This window comes from Morus notabilis, unplaced genomic scaffold, assembly GCF_000414095.1.
Source record: "Morus notabilis unplaced genomic scaffold, ASM41409v2 Scaffold101, whole genome shotgun sequence".
NCBI lineage: Eukaryota > Viridiplantae > Streptophyta > Magnoliopsida > Rosales > Moraceae > Morus > Morus notabilis.
Genome location: NW_010364303.1, coordinates 117,000 through 131,975, shown reverse-complemented (window position 1 = coordinate 131,975; position 14,976 = coordinate 117,000). Strand labels below are relative to the sequence as shown.

General features: G+C 36.7%; 4 protein-coding genes across 5 annotated transcripts in view; 3 read left to right on the top strand and 1 right to left on the bottom strand.

Moving 5' to 3' along the window:
- The window catches only part of LOC21404841 (SMR domain-containing protein At5g58720), a 6,283-nt gene extending 5,131 nt beyond the window's left edge, over nt 1–1,152 (top strand). For both annotated transcript variants that reach the window (XM_024170979.1, XM_024170978.1), the window contains 2 exons: nt 2–72; nt 655–1,152. In XM_024170979.1, coding sequence (XP_024026747.1) covers nt 2–72; nt 655–777 — 194 coding nt within the window. In that variant the 3' untranslated portion in view covers nt 778–1,152. The remainder of the gene's footprint in view (nt 1; nt 73–654) is intronic.
- Nucleotides 1,153–2,175: 1,023 nt separating this feature from the next.
- LOC112093125 (protein EARLY FLOWERING 4-like) lies at nt 2,176–3,695 on the top strand. Its single transcript, XM_024170994.1, has 2 exons — nt 2,176–2,952; nt 3,071–3,695. Exon 1 carries the CDS (start codon nt 2,244–2,246, stop codon nt 2,664–2,666), a length of 423 nt encoding a protein of 140 aa, XP_024026762.1. The 5' UTR covers nt 2,176–2,243; the 3' UTR covers nt 2,667–2,952; nt 3,071–3,695.
- Nucleotides 3,696–4,331: 636 nt separating this feature from the next.
- LOC21404840 (peptidyl-prolyl cis-trans isomerase CYP20-1) lies at nt 4,332–6,245 on the bottom strand. The gene is made up of 7 exons (XM_010106326.2): nt 6,111–6,245; nt 5,849–5,927; nt 5,668–5,715; nt 5,534–5,557; nt 5,103–5,285; nt 4,902–4,977; nt 4,332–4,650 (listed from the first exon to the last, which is right to left on the bottom strand). The coding sequence occupies exons 1-7, from the start codon at nt 6,174–6,176 to the stop codon at nt 4,512–4,514; spliced, it is 615 nt and encodes a 204-aa protein (XP_010104628.1). The 5' UTR covers nt 6,177–6,245; the 3' UTR covers nt 4,332–4,511.
- A 4,501-nt stretch (nt 6,246–10,746) lies between these two features.
- Nucleotides 10,747–14,238, top strand: LOC21404839 (O-glucosyltransferase rumi homolog). The gene is made up of 6 exons (XM_024170938.1): nt 10,747–11,010; nt 11,105–11,691; nt 12,399–12,588; nt 12,689–12,753; nt 12,935–13,145; nt 13,864–14,238. The coding sequence occupies exons 1-6, from the start codon at nt 10,903–10,905 to the stop codon at nt 14,200–14,202; spliced, it is 1,500 nt and encodes a 499-aa protein (XP_024026706.1). The 5' UTR covers nt 10,747–10,902; the 3' UTR covers nt 14,203–14,238.
- Nucleotides 14,239–14,976: the final 738 nt, after the last annotated feature.

The following is a 14,976-nucleotide window of genomic DNA, read 5'->3' as shown; positions in this document are numbered from 1 at the left end:
GCGGTTCAGATCCTAAGGGTAATCACAGGATGTGGAGCACATGGAGTGGGCAAGTCAAAGCTAAAACAATCGGTATAGTTTTGTTTTGTTTTGCTTTGTTTTTTTTTCTTGTTTTCTTTTTGTTTTCTTTTTTTCCTCGCATCCATTTTCCTTCTATTTCATTCAAAAGAACTAAACATTTGAAGCTAGAGTGCAATTATAACAAACTGGCTGCAGTGAATTTTTTATTTCTGCATGCAAAGGGACCGTATCGGATTTTTTGGAACAGTGCACGTGGATAAAATGGACTCAGGTCATTTGCTAATGCAATGCGTTAAATCCTGACAGGGTGTTAACATGGTTGTTGGTGCTAACACGTGTCACTTCATTAATTTAGAAGACTTAAATTTTAATGTTTAGATTTTCCATAGGATCAGCTCAGTACGCATGAGGATTCCTTTGGAGTATGGATTTTAAGATAAATGCTTTGATGGGTTGAATTGACGTCATGCTTTTTGAGATGTTGAGCAATGACAAGGTCCTTCATCGGTGATCTAGGTTTTTATTTATTGAGAATTATAACATTATATTCACGCATATATAGTTGGAGAACGCGTACATATTAGACACGAGGTGAGTGGAGGGAAGATAACCTGGAGTATTTCCTGCGTGCAGGTCATCAGACTTCTGGAAAACGAAGGTATTGAGTGGAGCGAGGAGAATCGGGGAACCGTGCTTATCAAGCTACATGGACAGAGAGAGTTTAGCTTTCTGGATTCCATGAGCGACACCGAGTAAATTGCTCTAACGTGCTTTGCTCATCTATTCTTCCCTTGAGAGTTCAAGGAAGTGAGATAATTGCCTGGATGGGCAATGTGATAATGGCATTTGCCCCGAAATGTTGTAAAATAGTCTATTAGTCTTTGTTTGCTATCGAGTCGCGTCGTTAAATGACTTACATAGAGTTGTTCCGTTGTAAACCCTAATGTAAACTGTAGTGCTCAAGGCCAGATCTCACGTCTGTACATGAACTCTTATTTATAGGAAGGTGTAATTCTTAGAAACGTCAATGGATACAGCGAGCATGTAACTCAACATGGTTACGTGATACTGACATTTACTGCTGTAAAATATATTTTATACATGGGCTATTATGTATCTCACTTTATATCCAATCCCTTCTTTCTTCGTTTCTTTTCTTGTTGGAATGTGCTATTACTAGATGATTTGTGTTCTTCTATTTTTCCCCCCAGGGTTCGTAAGTAGCATTTTTTTTCCCCCTCTCTTGGATATAAATAAATATAAATACATGTGGACTTGTTATTTTTTGCTGTTTAACAGAGATAAAGCTTAGAACTTTGAAATGTTTTACGCATCGACTTACCATTTACCGCCTTTTTTTTTTTTTTTTTTTTTTTTGGCTAAGAACGTGATTATTCACCGCGATTTAATAAAGATAAAACTTGAACTTTAAAACTTAAAAAAAAAAAAAAAATGAATGAAAGATTAAATTTGGTTTAGCAGCACTGGAATTTGGGTGTGGTAGATCTTTGAGAGGAGATTGTAGGTTTAATCTCGCCTTCTGATTTTTTTCTTCTTTTTTTTTTTTTTTAAAGGGAAGAATAACTTTTAATTCATTCTTTGAAAAGATGTTTTAATCATTTTTTTAAAATGCTAAAAAAAATATTGTTCCAAAATCCTAAAATAATATTAGAATAACTTCCAAATAATTCAAAAGGCGCGTACAGTAACTCATCCAGCTGCCAGCTGTATTATTTTTGTCCGAGGTTGGTGAGTAGATATTTTACCAAGATATTTTTTTTTAAGTTCCCCTTTTGGCAATATCGTGTGACTGATTCAGATATAAACTTCGGAAGTCACCGATTAGCAAAACAAAAAAAGGAAGGTTCGGCAGTCACCAGTTGTTTCCTCACAGACTGCTATTCCAATAACAACTCAAAATTTCTCAAACAATCTCCTCCGATTGGACCGTCATTTATTCTCTCGTCACAGACAAATATTATCACACATTCGTAACCGCCACCGGAGGTCGGTTGGTCAACAGAAAAGATCCAATAATATCTCTGTCTCAACCCCCAAAGCTATAAAACCCCAGATGTTTGGTTTTTTTTCATCCCTAGAATAAACGAAAAGAAAGGGCAATATATATATATATATATATGAGAGAGATAGAGGGAGAAAGTAGAGCGAGAGACACCTAGCCACCAAACGCAGAGAATACAGATATAAAATCATCTATATATATGAGCAGGCTTGAATCGCGGTGTTCCGCCATGGACGACGCCGTCAAGGTCGGCAAGAACGGGACCAAGCGTCGTCTTAAGGGAGGCGAAGAGGCGAAAAACGACGGAGAAGACGGCGACACGGAGGAGCAATGCGACCAGGAGGCTTGGGAGATTCTGAGCAGAGGATTCCGGCAGGCGCAGTCCGTGCTGGATCAGAACCGGGCCTTGATCCAGCAGGTGAACAACAACCACCTCTCCAGGGACTCAGAGAATCTCTCCAAGAACGGCGGATTGATCTGCGAGATTAACGGCAATATCTCGAAAGTCCTCTCGATTTACTCCGATTTGTCGGTCGGTTTCACGAGCATCGTTCACCAGCGCCCCAGGATCGCCGCCGAGGACGACGATGATGACAAGGAGAAGAAGAAGGCGGAGAATTGATGACGATTTTGAGCGATGCAAATTTCTCAGTAATTTCGTTCGCGTTTTTTGTTTTTAGCTTTATCCGTGATTTAATTATGTGTGTTGACTGAGGAAGGTATGATCTTAATTTGGTCCGGGTTCTTTGTTTCGGTATTTGTTGGTGTTTGTTTTAATTTGGTAATGGTCTAGTAAGTGGTGGGTAAGAATAAAGACTTCGTTTATGCTATGTTTTCTTTGTCTTGTAAGGATGAAGACCTTGGGATTGCTTATCTTCATTATTATCCGAACCCCCAGACGTGACAAGGTATTTATGTTCTGAATTTTCTTTTCTCGTCTTACTTTGATTTCCTTGCTTAAACAAGAGAAACAAAACTATTTGGTGCATTTTCTCATATATATATATATATATATATTTGAATTAGGAGAACTGGGTTCCTAAATCCCAAGTCAAAACCAAAAACACATGTACGAGATGATTCATTTCAATAGTGGGCGTCATTCTTTGTTTTGGTCTTTCTTTACGTTAATCAAAAATTGAGACTTTGATGTGTAGTAACTAATATAAAAGGAAATGCTGATCAGTCAGACGAGGTGTTGTCAAGGTATTTTTGACATTTTCTTGTGAATATAATAGAGCATGAAGAGGACAATTATGAAGATATAACATTGATGCATCATTTGACTTGCTTGGTTTCTGTTTTTTTGGGTTAGCATCAGAAGCAGGGCTTGTTGAAAAATCTTTCGAGAGGCTGTGATAGACATCTAGACGTCATGAGGAATGTAAGTTCAATGTATTTTTTTAGGTCTACAGGGCAAAAAAGCTACTTTTTTTTTTAGGTCCGTAGATGTTATTGGTAGCACTGGAATATAGATCAAGACATTCCGGCTTCCTTTGATGGTTGAGCTCATGCTGGCTTATTGTCCAACTTCTGTTTTGCTACATGTCACTAATCTAATATAATTGAACGCTCCCTTTCATGCTAATGCCGTAAATTTTGGCATATACAGCGAATCATGAAACGAGGAATTATTAAGAAGCATGCGCGATGAGCAGATAACATTCTTAGTTTTATTTTTTATTTTTTTATTTTATTTTTGTCGCAAGAATTCTTGCCAGTTTGGATGCGAAATTTGATACTTTCCTTCCAAACTTTTAACTGGTGTAGCGTTGGGAAGGAAGCTCTAATCCTAATTTTTTAATACCAACATACATGATATGGGAACAGTCATTTTATATTGATAGGTATTTAAAATTGTCACATCTATTTACATGAAAAAATTAAATCTATCATTAAAAAGATAACTCACTACCAAATTGGTAATAAAATCTAAGATTAAAATTGATATCATAAGCAATTTTCCTTCTAATAAGCTTTTCACTTCCAATTTTATTGAGGCAACCAGAATAGTTTTTTTTATTTTTATTTTTTACTTTTTGGCTTACAAGTGTGCCTCACATCTTTCCTATCACAAGCATCAACTACAAAAGCGGTTGATAGATCATTTGTTTCTTAACCATTCGTGTCTTTTTGGATCTGCGTAAAATAGCCAATTAAAATCTTGGTTACCGGACAACCACGTTATCATCCACCTCTCCATAGTGAATGATGGAAATGCGAGTCTTGTTTGAACGGTTTCCGTTTCACACATTAATTAAATGTAAATCTAGGAGAAACTCATAGGTGTATAACTGCGCCCATCACTGTTGCACCTTATTCTTATATTCGAAAACTCTAAATCCCGTTTTAACTTGCAAAATATGATCAACAAGCATGCGTCATATAACATCTAAGACAGTCTTGTACAGTAAGAACACTATGAAAATAATAAAACATGGACTCCACGTAGAGAAAAAGAGAGCATTTAGAGAGAAAGTTCCCCACTGTCAGCGATCACAACTTTGCTCTTGGGTGTGCCACTTTGCCTGCCTTCAGCTTCAATCTTGTAAACAACATCCATTCCAGATAGCACCTTTCCAAATACAACATGTCTGCCGTCCAACCTGTATAGATTAAAGAATCAATCAGAGAGCTTAAGGCTTAACTATACCTTACAAGTGGTTTGCGGTTTGACACAACTCTGCTTCAAAAGGTCCAAGCTATAAAAGCAAATTTGTCGATCAATATATCTATAGTAGTGATGCCTAGCCCATAGATGGATAATCCAACAAAGACATTTGAAAAGATCAAAAGAATTTTCAGGATTTTGCACAGAAAACACTATTAAACAGCAGAAGATATTGTTTCAAATTACCAGCTAGTTGTCACAGTTGTGATGAAGAATTGTGAGCCATTGGTGTCCTGACCAGCATTTGCCATTGACAGAAGCCCTGTACAAAAGAAACAACAATCATATTCATTTTTTAGCACAATATTACCTGTATGATCAAAGAGAACGGTAGCCCGAAATGGATTTGCGGCTGATGCAGTGGTGATGGTGGGGCATTGATCCTACCTGGGCCAGTGTGCTTCAGCTTGAAGTTCTCATCAGCGAACTTCTCTCCATAGATTGACTCTCCGCCTCTACCATCACCAAGCGTAAAATCACCTCCCTGAAGCATGAAGCTTGGAATAATCCTGTGAAATTGGCTGCCTTTGTAATGGAGAGGCTTCCCACTCTTCCCAATGCCTTTCTCCCCTGAATGATTTGGAAAATAAAAAGGGTAAGCAAATCTTAACATAACTTCTAAGTTAGAATTTCTTTGGTGTTAATACTATACGAGATTAGATCATTTTGTTAACAATTCCTTCCACTTATAAACTCATCTTTTGCACCTATATCGGTACAACTCTAAATTGCAAATCAAAATGAAAGAAAATTTAATAATCACACTTGCTGGTGGCTTTCAGAGAGAGAGAGAGAGAAGTTGGTGAAGCATTAGTTACCTGTGCAAAGTGCTCGAAAATTCTCTGCAATGATAAAGGACTAACTCAATAATCTGTTGTAGAAATAGCTACTGGTAATAGTATATACAAATCCGCCATTAACTCGATATAAATACAAAACCAATGACCCATACCTGCGGTCTTAGGAACCGTCTTTCCAAAAAGACCCATGACAATACGACCTGAAACCCACCAATTAAAAGAGAATGAATCAGCTTATAAAAGCTGAGATTTGCTCATAAAATTCTAGTTCAGCATCTAAAATTCTAAACCCAATAAATCAGATTTTGTTCTTGGAATTGAATTTTTAGTTACCAGCTGGTTTTCCATCAATCTCAACGTCAAAGTAAACCTTGTGGGTCACTTCCTTCAGATCCTCCTTCGACTTCTTTGCCTGAAAACGAAACCCATTTTTCATCAGCATCAAAATTAATAAAATCTGTGATCAGTTCTTTCACAGATCAAGGCTCGCCAAAAACGTAAATTTAAAAAAAAAATGAAAATGAAAAAACTAAAAACCTAGAATATGGGAAGGTTATGAGATCAAACGGTGAAGATTTGGGGCCAATTGATTTACCTGGGTGAGGGCTAGGGTTCCGAGGAGGAACAGAGTACACACGAGAAACGACGCCGTTCTGGCCATGTTTCTGCTTCTGCAAGGTCTCTACTCACTTTCAGATTCGCAGTTAAAGTTGTTGATTGGCACAATGGAAGGAGATTTTCTTTTCTTTATACGAGTTGCACAGTGTAGAATGTCGTGTACGTAACCAATAGATGTCTGACACGTGGATCCAGCGTTGGGCATTTTCCATAACTCGAGCGCATAAATTGCGGGCTACATCTGGGCTTGCTATCTATGACTGGGCCTCTTCTGTGTCTCCAAAGTCCACAGTCCATTATAGTTGGTTTGGGGGAACTCAAGGCATCAATTATGGATGGTATTTGGTTAACAATGTTAACAAGTAGATATTTTAGTGAATGTTTGGTTCATGAATTTAGAATTATTCTCAGTTTATGTGTATTTTTTATGAGAAAAAATACTGTTGTGAGCCACGAACTATGATTCGAATCATGATACGAATCCTCATACTAAACACGCTTTAAACTTCAGATAGAGCTGTAAATTTAGGTTAAGTTAAACGAATCGGTCTGAGACTTGTTATTATCATGTTGGACCTGAAATTTTTTTATTTAAGACTGGATTAGGCTGACACGCTTTCTTTTAGGATCAGACCGGTCTGATCCAAACATCATAAATTAAATATCTTTTTGTAAAAATACTTTATAAAATTTCAGGTCGGGTTAAGTCCAGACTGGCCCTAAACATTTTGAGTTTAGGATCGGGCTGGGCTACTCTCTCTCTTTTAAGGACGGGCCGGGTTGGCTTAAAATTTCCCTTCAGGCTACCAGACTAAGCGACTCAAACTTACACATGTAACTCAAGACAACCTTAATCGCATTGGTTAACAATGTTTTAATCTATTTAAATAACGTTACAACATTTTAATTGAATTTCAATAAAAAAAATATGTTATATTTATTAGAGTGGAATGAAATATAATAAAATAAGTTACATAATTAATAATTATTATAATGAAATTCCTTTATTTGTAAAATAATTTAAAATTTTCCGTTAACTTTTGACAAGACTATTAAGATTATAATGACAATGAGTGCTTAATTCATTCAATACAAGTTTTCTTCAAGTCCGACCGAAAAACTTCCATCAAGTTATCATTTTAATATTCACCTTGTTGATTATTTGTCTATGTTAAACATGGACATGTTTTTTATTCAGCAAAAAAAAAAAAAAAAAAAAAAAAAAGGTCATGTTTGAAGTTTGGTCGACAGATTCATGCTAATCCATCCTCCCTTTCTTTTCAAAAGCTCGGTTTCTTTTCAAAATATATTTCCTATTTCGCTCAAGAAATTTGAATCAAGATATTCCTTTTTTTTCGCTCAAGAAAAAAGGATATAGGCATATAGCAATATTTACTTCTTCAATAAATCAACTTCATTTTTGTTCACTCTTCTACCCTTTCATTTGTTTGAAGTAAAATTATTTCCAAACCATTTGGTCTAATGACAACAAGAGCGTCTGAGTGGGATGGGGTTTGGGAGAAATTGTGAGTTTAATCCTGCGTTGTATTGAAAAAAGAAAAATCATATCCAAATTAGTTCCTCGAATGAATAAGAGGCATATCATTTTTAAAGAATTAGTATTTAAATATACCCGTTTTTGAAAAAATTGGAAGCTTGATTTACACATAAAAATAATAAATAGCTAAACTTCAACATAGAATTCCCTGGATTATATATCTTAAACGGAATACCACTTTTTAGTTATTCACTCCTATTTATTTTTATTCTTTACAAAATAATCCCTCTATTATGGTGCATAAGACACAACTAAAGTTGTTACGAGACGCACTTTTTCTCTTATGACAATAGTAACACTCAATATTTTTCTTTAATCATGATTAGAAACGATCATTTCTCTTATCATAACATCTCACTCGTGACTTATTCCTATCCCTATTCAAATCTGACTTTGTCACTAAAACTTATTCGGTCTAAGATGTACTACTTGGATTCTTCATATTTGCAGTCTCTAACAGAGCAGTCGACACCTCATCCACAGTCAACATCGTCTTTCCAACTAAGAGTGTAGTCACCAAAATCTCATACGATTTGGATAGGGAGGCCAACAAAAGTACCGCTTTATCTTCCTCATCAAATTTTGACCTCTACACTTAATAATTGTGTTATGTACTTATTAAAATTATTTATATGGCCCCTAATATCACTTTTCTCATCTATCTTCAACTCATACAATTACTTCTTCAAATACAATCTATTTATTAGGGATTTTGACATATAAATTTTTTTTATTTTTTTTCATAACTTAAAATGAGATGTCTCATTCATAACAATATATTTCAGTTCATGAGCAAAACTTAAACGAATAGTGTTTACCGCTCTCGCTTCCAATTCCTCCCAATCTTCATCTTTTTTGGCTTCCTCCTTGTAGCGCTTTTAGTAATCCCTGCTGAATTAAAACATATTTCACCGTACTTTGTTAGATGTTAAAATTACACTTTCCATCAAACCGCTCAACCTGCTAAAACTTTATCCCGGACATCATCTTAGCTTTTTTTTTTTTTTTTTTAAATCTTCACCACAACTCTGATACCAGTTGTTAGGAAAGAACCTACCCCTACACCTAAGCAGCAGAAAAATAAACTGAAACAAAAGTAACAGAAAAATAGAGAAGATAAATATTTAGGTGGTTCGCAAAAATTTCTTACGTTAACGGAAGATGGAGAAAAATTCACTAACAGTTTTGAGAATTACACTCAATGAACTTTCTCACTTTCTCTCTCTACTCAAAACCCCTTACACCTTTTGTCTACATCTCTCCTCACTTTTCTCTATTTTTCTCAAAAGCAAGCACTCTTTCTTTACATTTTTCTCTGAACACACGTTTCTTTGAGCACACATAAAACTTTATACAAAACCCTTATTTATGGACTCTTAATAAACTATAAAATAACCCTTGTCTAAAAATTTAAAAAAAAAATAGTAACTTAAAATGAACACGTAATAATAACTTTTTCAAAACTAATTTAAAGTACTTATCCAGCAAAAACAAGCCATTTTTAGGCTGCGATTTCTGCCTATAATTGAACAACTTTTCTTCAGTGTAAAAACACACATTAAAGTGTTCACATACTGAAACTAATGCAGAGTACAATTTTTACTTACTTTTGTTTTATCCTTTTATGCTTGATAACAAAAATTACATGTCACCAATGCCCCTTTTCATTACAAGGTAATGAGCTAATCAGTTGCATCTAAGGTAGCATAGAGATACCAATTGCCCTAACTGAAAATTTTCTTTCACTCATGTGGACGTGTATGTGTGCCTTTTGAGTGTGTGTATTATTACTGTTCATATAAGCAAAAGCTAAGCCTAAGAGGTTGTTTTTCCCCCCCTTTTTATGTGAGCAAGAACTAAGCCCAAAAGAGCTTTTAGAGGTTGAGCTTTGATCTCAATTACTATATATTACTCTACTTAAAAAAAAAAAAACAAAAAACAAAACAAAACAAAAACTAATACTATGTTGCTGGGAAAGAGAAATTCGATACTTTTACAAATTTATAAGGATCGTAAAATGGATCATTTACAAAAGTGACTCTTTACTAAATGCAACCAGAAAAATAATAATTAGAAAGAAAGAACTACAAAAAAAGGTCTTTTGTTTGAATGAAAAAATAACAATAATAATCAATCGATTAAGAATATTTATGATAAAACATGTAGGGCTGTAAGAAATCACCCCGAACCCGACGAACCCGGCCGGGCCGAGCCGACCCTACTCGAAAATTATTGGTTTCTAATTTTTTATTTAATTTTCGGTTTTAATTATGTCTAACCCGCACTGCGCAGGTAGGGGTGCGGGGTGGGGTTACATGAACCCGAGGTAACCCTACCCGGCCGAACATGTTCAAAGTAGGTAAAATAATGTCCAACACTTCAAATTCTTACTTTCATAAGTTTATGGACTTTATGCATTTAAACTGTTAACTTATTTATGTTTTGGATTCACAGTTTGTGTAAAAAATGCTTGTATGCCATAGTTGTTGAATTAGGACATTCTTTATTTATATTGGAAGTGTTTGATTTCAAAGTGAGTGTTTTAATTGTTCACCTTGCATTTAGACCCCCTCTTGAAGGAAAGACATGTTCTGTTTGATAATGATTTCTTCTGTAACAAGCACAGAGTAATTGACTAAAAAGTGATCATGTGGTCTTTGAGATCACCAACCCGAGTAACCAGAGTAACCCGACCCTACCCGAGGTCACCCGAAAGGTTGCGGGTTTGTAGACTTAAGAGAGTGTCGCGACCTAAAATTTTTTCAACCCGCACTAATCGGGTAGGCTCAATTTTTCGGCTCAACCCTACCCTACCCTACCCGGCCGATTTACACCCCTAAAAACATGTATAATAATTAAAAAAATTAATCATAAAAATACATTTTTCACCGGTGAAACAGGATAGTTTGTGTCTCTGTAGCCTATTACTTTGAGTCCACGTTACCAAACTAGTAGTGGAGTACAAGTGTCAGCGTTGGCTTGCGAAGTAGTCAGTAGAACTATAAAATCAAGCTTCTTGGAACTTGCTCATACGGAGAGAGAATATACTTCCACGTGGACGAAGCCAATGATACCAGTGGGTCCCAAGCGCATAGAAATCGGCTTAGAAAACCGTAATTCCGCTAAACATGGACGACTCACTCACTCAGTGCGTCACTGACTCACCGTCTTCCACTATCACCACCACCACCGCCACCATCTCTGCTCCGCCATGGTCATGCCGAAGAAGAAGAGAAACATGCCCCGACCGCCGCCCCATCTCCTTCCCTGCGTTGCCGGACTCGCCTTCCTCTCCCTTGCCGTTCTCGTCCTCTACAAGGTCTCTCGGAATTCCACAAATCTCCTCTTCACTCCCAACATTTCACCATTTTTTTCCCTTCAGTTCTGACTCTCATGGAAATTTCATCGAACAGGTGGACGACATCGCCGCCCAGACCAAGACCGTCGCCGGAGACAACCTGGACCCGACGCCATGGCACCTCTTCCCGCCGAAGACCTTCTCCGGCGAGACTCGCCACTCTCGGCTCTACAAGATCCTCCACTGCTCCTACCTCGCTTGCAGCCACTCCGCCTACAAATACAATCCCTCCGTAAAACGCCGTCGTTCCGACCCCGATTCTGCTGCTCGCAAATGCCCCGAGTTCTTCCGGTGGATCCACCAAGATCTCGAGCCATGGGCCCGGACCGGAATTTCCGCCGGTCACTTGGAGGAGGCCCGGGAATTCGCTGCTTTCCGTGCGGTGATCGTCGGAGGGAGACTGTTCGTTGATCTGTACTATGCTTGTGTGCAGAGCCGGACCATGTTCACGATCTGGGGTTTGTTGCAGCTGCTCAGGAGGTACCCTGGAATGGTTCCTGATGTTGATATGGTGTTTGATTGTATGGACAAGCCGAGTATTAACGGGACCGAGCATGGTTCGTTTCCTTTGCCTCTCTTCCGGTATTGCACCACCCAGGCTCACTTTGACATTCCTTTTCCTGATTGGTCCTTCTGGGGTTGGTGAGACTCCTTCTTTTCTTTTATATTCCTTCTTTTCTGGAGAAAGTTTCATGTTTGGTCTACAGCACTTAGTTCATATTCTTATTCTGTAGTTGGTGGTACAAAGTACGTAGAATTTGCAATGTTTCAGATGATATAAATTAATTTATTTTATTCATGTCACATGCTTGTGTTATATTGCAAGTGTCTACCATATTTGATGTGCTAGTCTGACAATCAATTATAGAGCTTTGCTATATGTTTAATTAATTTGATTTTGTTAATCTTATCAGCTTATATAAGGGATGGGTGTAACAAGCTGTTGGCTGTGGTTTCACCGTGAATTACAAATTTTTTTTCTTAACTTCGTCAATAGTCTCACTTGTGTCCCGATCTTTTGATTTTGAATGTGTCAACGACAAACCTTAAACTTGACAGAAGTGATAACATTAGTCCTTCGATTTGTTTTTTGTTCAAAACACGCAACACGTAATTGTGAGTGAGATTCTTAATATTACAAGTGCTCTCAAGTTCAAAGGTGTCGTTGGCACATTTGGAAAGTCCTGATAGTAGTGGCAAAATTAATCGGGGGGGATTTTTGTAATTCGTCCCATGTATTTGTTAACATGAAAGTATCTTTGTTAACCACTTGATGGGCCTGGCTGAAATTTGATGAGTACGGACTGTTGTTGTTGTTGTTGTTGTCATGGAATACGATCCTTGTGCAGGCCAGAGACGAATCTGAATCCATGGGATGAGGAGTTTAGAGACATCAAACGTGGTTCTGAAAGAACGAGTTGGACGAAGAAGCACCCCCGGGCATACTGGAAAGGAAATCCAGACGTTGATTCCCCTGTCCGTACAGAGTTACTAAACTGTAACCACTCTAGGACGTGGGGAGCGCAGATTTGGCGTCAGGTTAACATAATATTTTTATGACTTGTTCCATTGAAGATACGCTTTTTAATACCTTTTAAAAGAGTAATTCCCTGATGTCTTCCTCTTTAATATGAAACAGGATTGGACAGAGGAAGCAAAAGGTGGTTATGAAAAGTCCAGACTATCTAATCAGTGTAACAATCGGTGAGTATATATACTTCCTCTTAGTTTTTGTCTTTGAGAAGTGCTTTTGTATGCTTTTTCTAGTTCAAGACTTCCAAGTCTTGAGGCTCAAAAATGTCTTTCATGAGACATGCAAGTATTCTGCACTAGTAAGTTGTAACTATAAATTTCTTTGCATTATTCCCTCTTTCTCCATTTGTAGGTATAAAATCTACGCTGAAGGCTATGCTTGGTCTGTGAGCCTGAAATACATACTGTCCTGTGGTTCTCTTGCACTAATAATTTCCCCACAATATGAAGATTTTTTCATCCGGGGTCTCATTCCCATGAAAAATTACTGGCCCATCTCCTCAACTGATTTATGCCCGTCCATAAAATACGGTGTTGAGTGGGGCAATGCTCACCCATCTGAGGTACGGCTCCTTTTATTTTCTGGTATCAAGCTAACCTATAAATGTTGACTTTCACAAGCAGTCCTGATGCCACCAAAACTTGCATGTTAATTAATCGAATGCCTACTGTTATTCATCTTTTCTTGAATTTGAGTTGAACTACAGTATTAGCAATACAAGAAACTATGTTGAGTTATAATAGTGTATTACCAGTGATCTTATATTTTCAAGCAAATATGTAAGAAACTATGTTTAGCAACAGTTGCTAGTGGGGGTTTATCTTTAAAGAAGAGCGTAACTAAGAAAGCCTTTCCATTTAGGGCAAGACAGAATGAGCGGGCAGAGCAGGCTGGTGTCCAAGCCAATTGGTCAGACAATGACGCGACTACACTTAGTAGATTTTAGTATTAGCAAAGCTTAGTGGTAATCAATATTCCAACTTGTTGAATTTCTCAACTGTTAACAACAGAAACTGGTACCACAATTCGCTCACGTTGCTGCAATTTTCCACCACCAGGGGGAAAAAAAAATGGTAGGAACAATGACACGCTTATAATAAGTTATGAAGGATCGTGCCCACAAGAACATTTCCATGTCCGCCATATGGCTAACAAGGGGATATTCTGCATCTTTTTTTCTTTTCTTTTTTTTTTTATCAAATTAAGATTTTTCTCTGTTAACTTTTATATAAGTCAATGAACTAACTGCTGGGATTTTGTTTTCCCCGCTGACTAAACAGGCCAAGGCAATAGGAAAAGGAGGGCAGGAGTTTATGGAAAGCCTGAGCATGAACCGGGTCTACGACTACATGTTTCACCTCATCAATGAGTACTCAAAGCTACAGACGTTTAAGCCAGTCCGGCCATCTTCTGCGCTTGAAGTTTGCCCCGAATCCCTACTATGTCACGCTGATTCAAAACAGCGAAAACTACTCGAAAAATCAACTGCACACCCTTCTCCAAACCCCCCGTGCTCTCTCCAGCCGCCGGATAGTGATATCATCAAGAGTTGGGTACAACAAAGAAGAAAAACAATCAAGGATATAGAAGATATGAAGCTGAAAACACACACACACTAAAAGTTAAAAACATTTTATGTACAACTTTCTATTACACGTCGCTTTCTCATTAGTAAAATCGTTCTTTCATATGTATAGCACTACAAATACATAAGACTGTTGATACTAACTTAGGGTGAATTCAAATACATAAGACATTATGTGATGAAAACGGTTTTCAAGTATTTTGAGAAACAAAAAATGAAAATAAAAATGAAAAGACGTTTGTTTAGTAAATGTTTTGAAAACGAAAATGAAAATGAAAATAGTAAGAATGGTTTTTTTAGAAAGAATTATAAAACGTTTTTGTGAATGAATTAAAAAACAGTTAAAAGTTATTTTTATTTTTCTGTTTTCATTTTTTAGTTTTTATCAATAATATTATAATATATTAATTAATACACAATTTTATTTTTTATTATATTTAAAATAATTTTTTAAAAAATTAATCAAACACAATTTTAAAATCAATCTCAGAATAATTCTTAAAATAATTTTATTTTTATTTTTTATTAAAAATAAAATTATTTTAAAATTAATTTAAAACGCACCTCATATTTCTCTCAATTTAGTTTCCTATTTCGCTGGTCAAACAAAAGAACAACTATAATATGTGTTGATCATCTTCGTGTGTCATGGGTGGCGGCTGTTGCTTCTTGGAGCGCAAGTAAGTTGGAATCTCTTCTTTCAGAATAGGACACACAAAGCGATAAAATGAAAAATAAATTTTGCAACGAAACTTAAAAAAAAAAATTTAAACTCGAGTTACAACTTTATTTAAATTAATATTCTTTT

Coding starts and splice junctions, on each gene's coding strand:
- LOC112093125 (XM_024170994.1), top strand. CDS start 2,244: ATGAGCAGGCTTGAATCGCGGTGTTCCGCCATGGACGACGCCGTCAAG.
- LOC21404840 (XM_010106326.2), bottom strand. CDS start 6,176: ATGGCCAGAACGGCGTCGTTTCTCGTGTGTACTCTGTTCCTCCTCGGA. Junction 5,716..5,848: donor GATTGATGGAAAACCAGCTG/GTAACTAAAAAT, acceptor GGTGGGTTTCAG/GTCGTATTGTCATGGGTCTT. Junction 5,558..5,667: donor GACGGTTCCTAAGACCGCAG/GTATGGGTCATT, acceptor TTATCATTGCAG/AGAATTTTCGAGCACTTTGC.
- LOC21404839 (XM_024170938.1), top strand. CDS start 10,903: ATGGTCATGCCGAAGAAGAAGAGAAACATGCCCCGACCGCCGCCCCAT. Junction 11,692..12,398: donor GATTGGTCCTTCTGGGGTTG/GTGAGACTCCTT, acceptor ATCCTTGTGCAG/GCCAGAGACGAATCTGAATC. Junction 13,146..13,863: donor GCAATGCTCACCCATCTGAG/GTACGGCTCCTT, acceptor CTGACTAAACAG/GCCAAGGCAATAGGAAAAGG.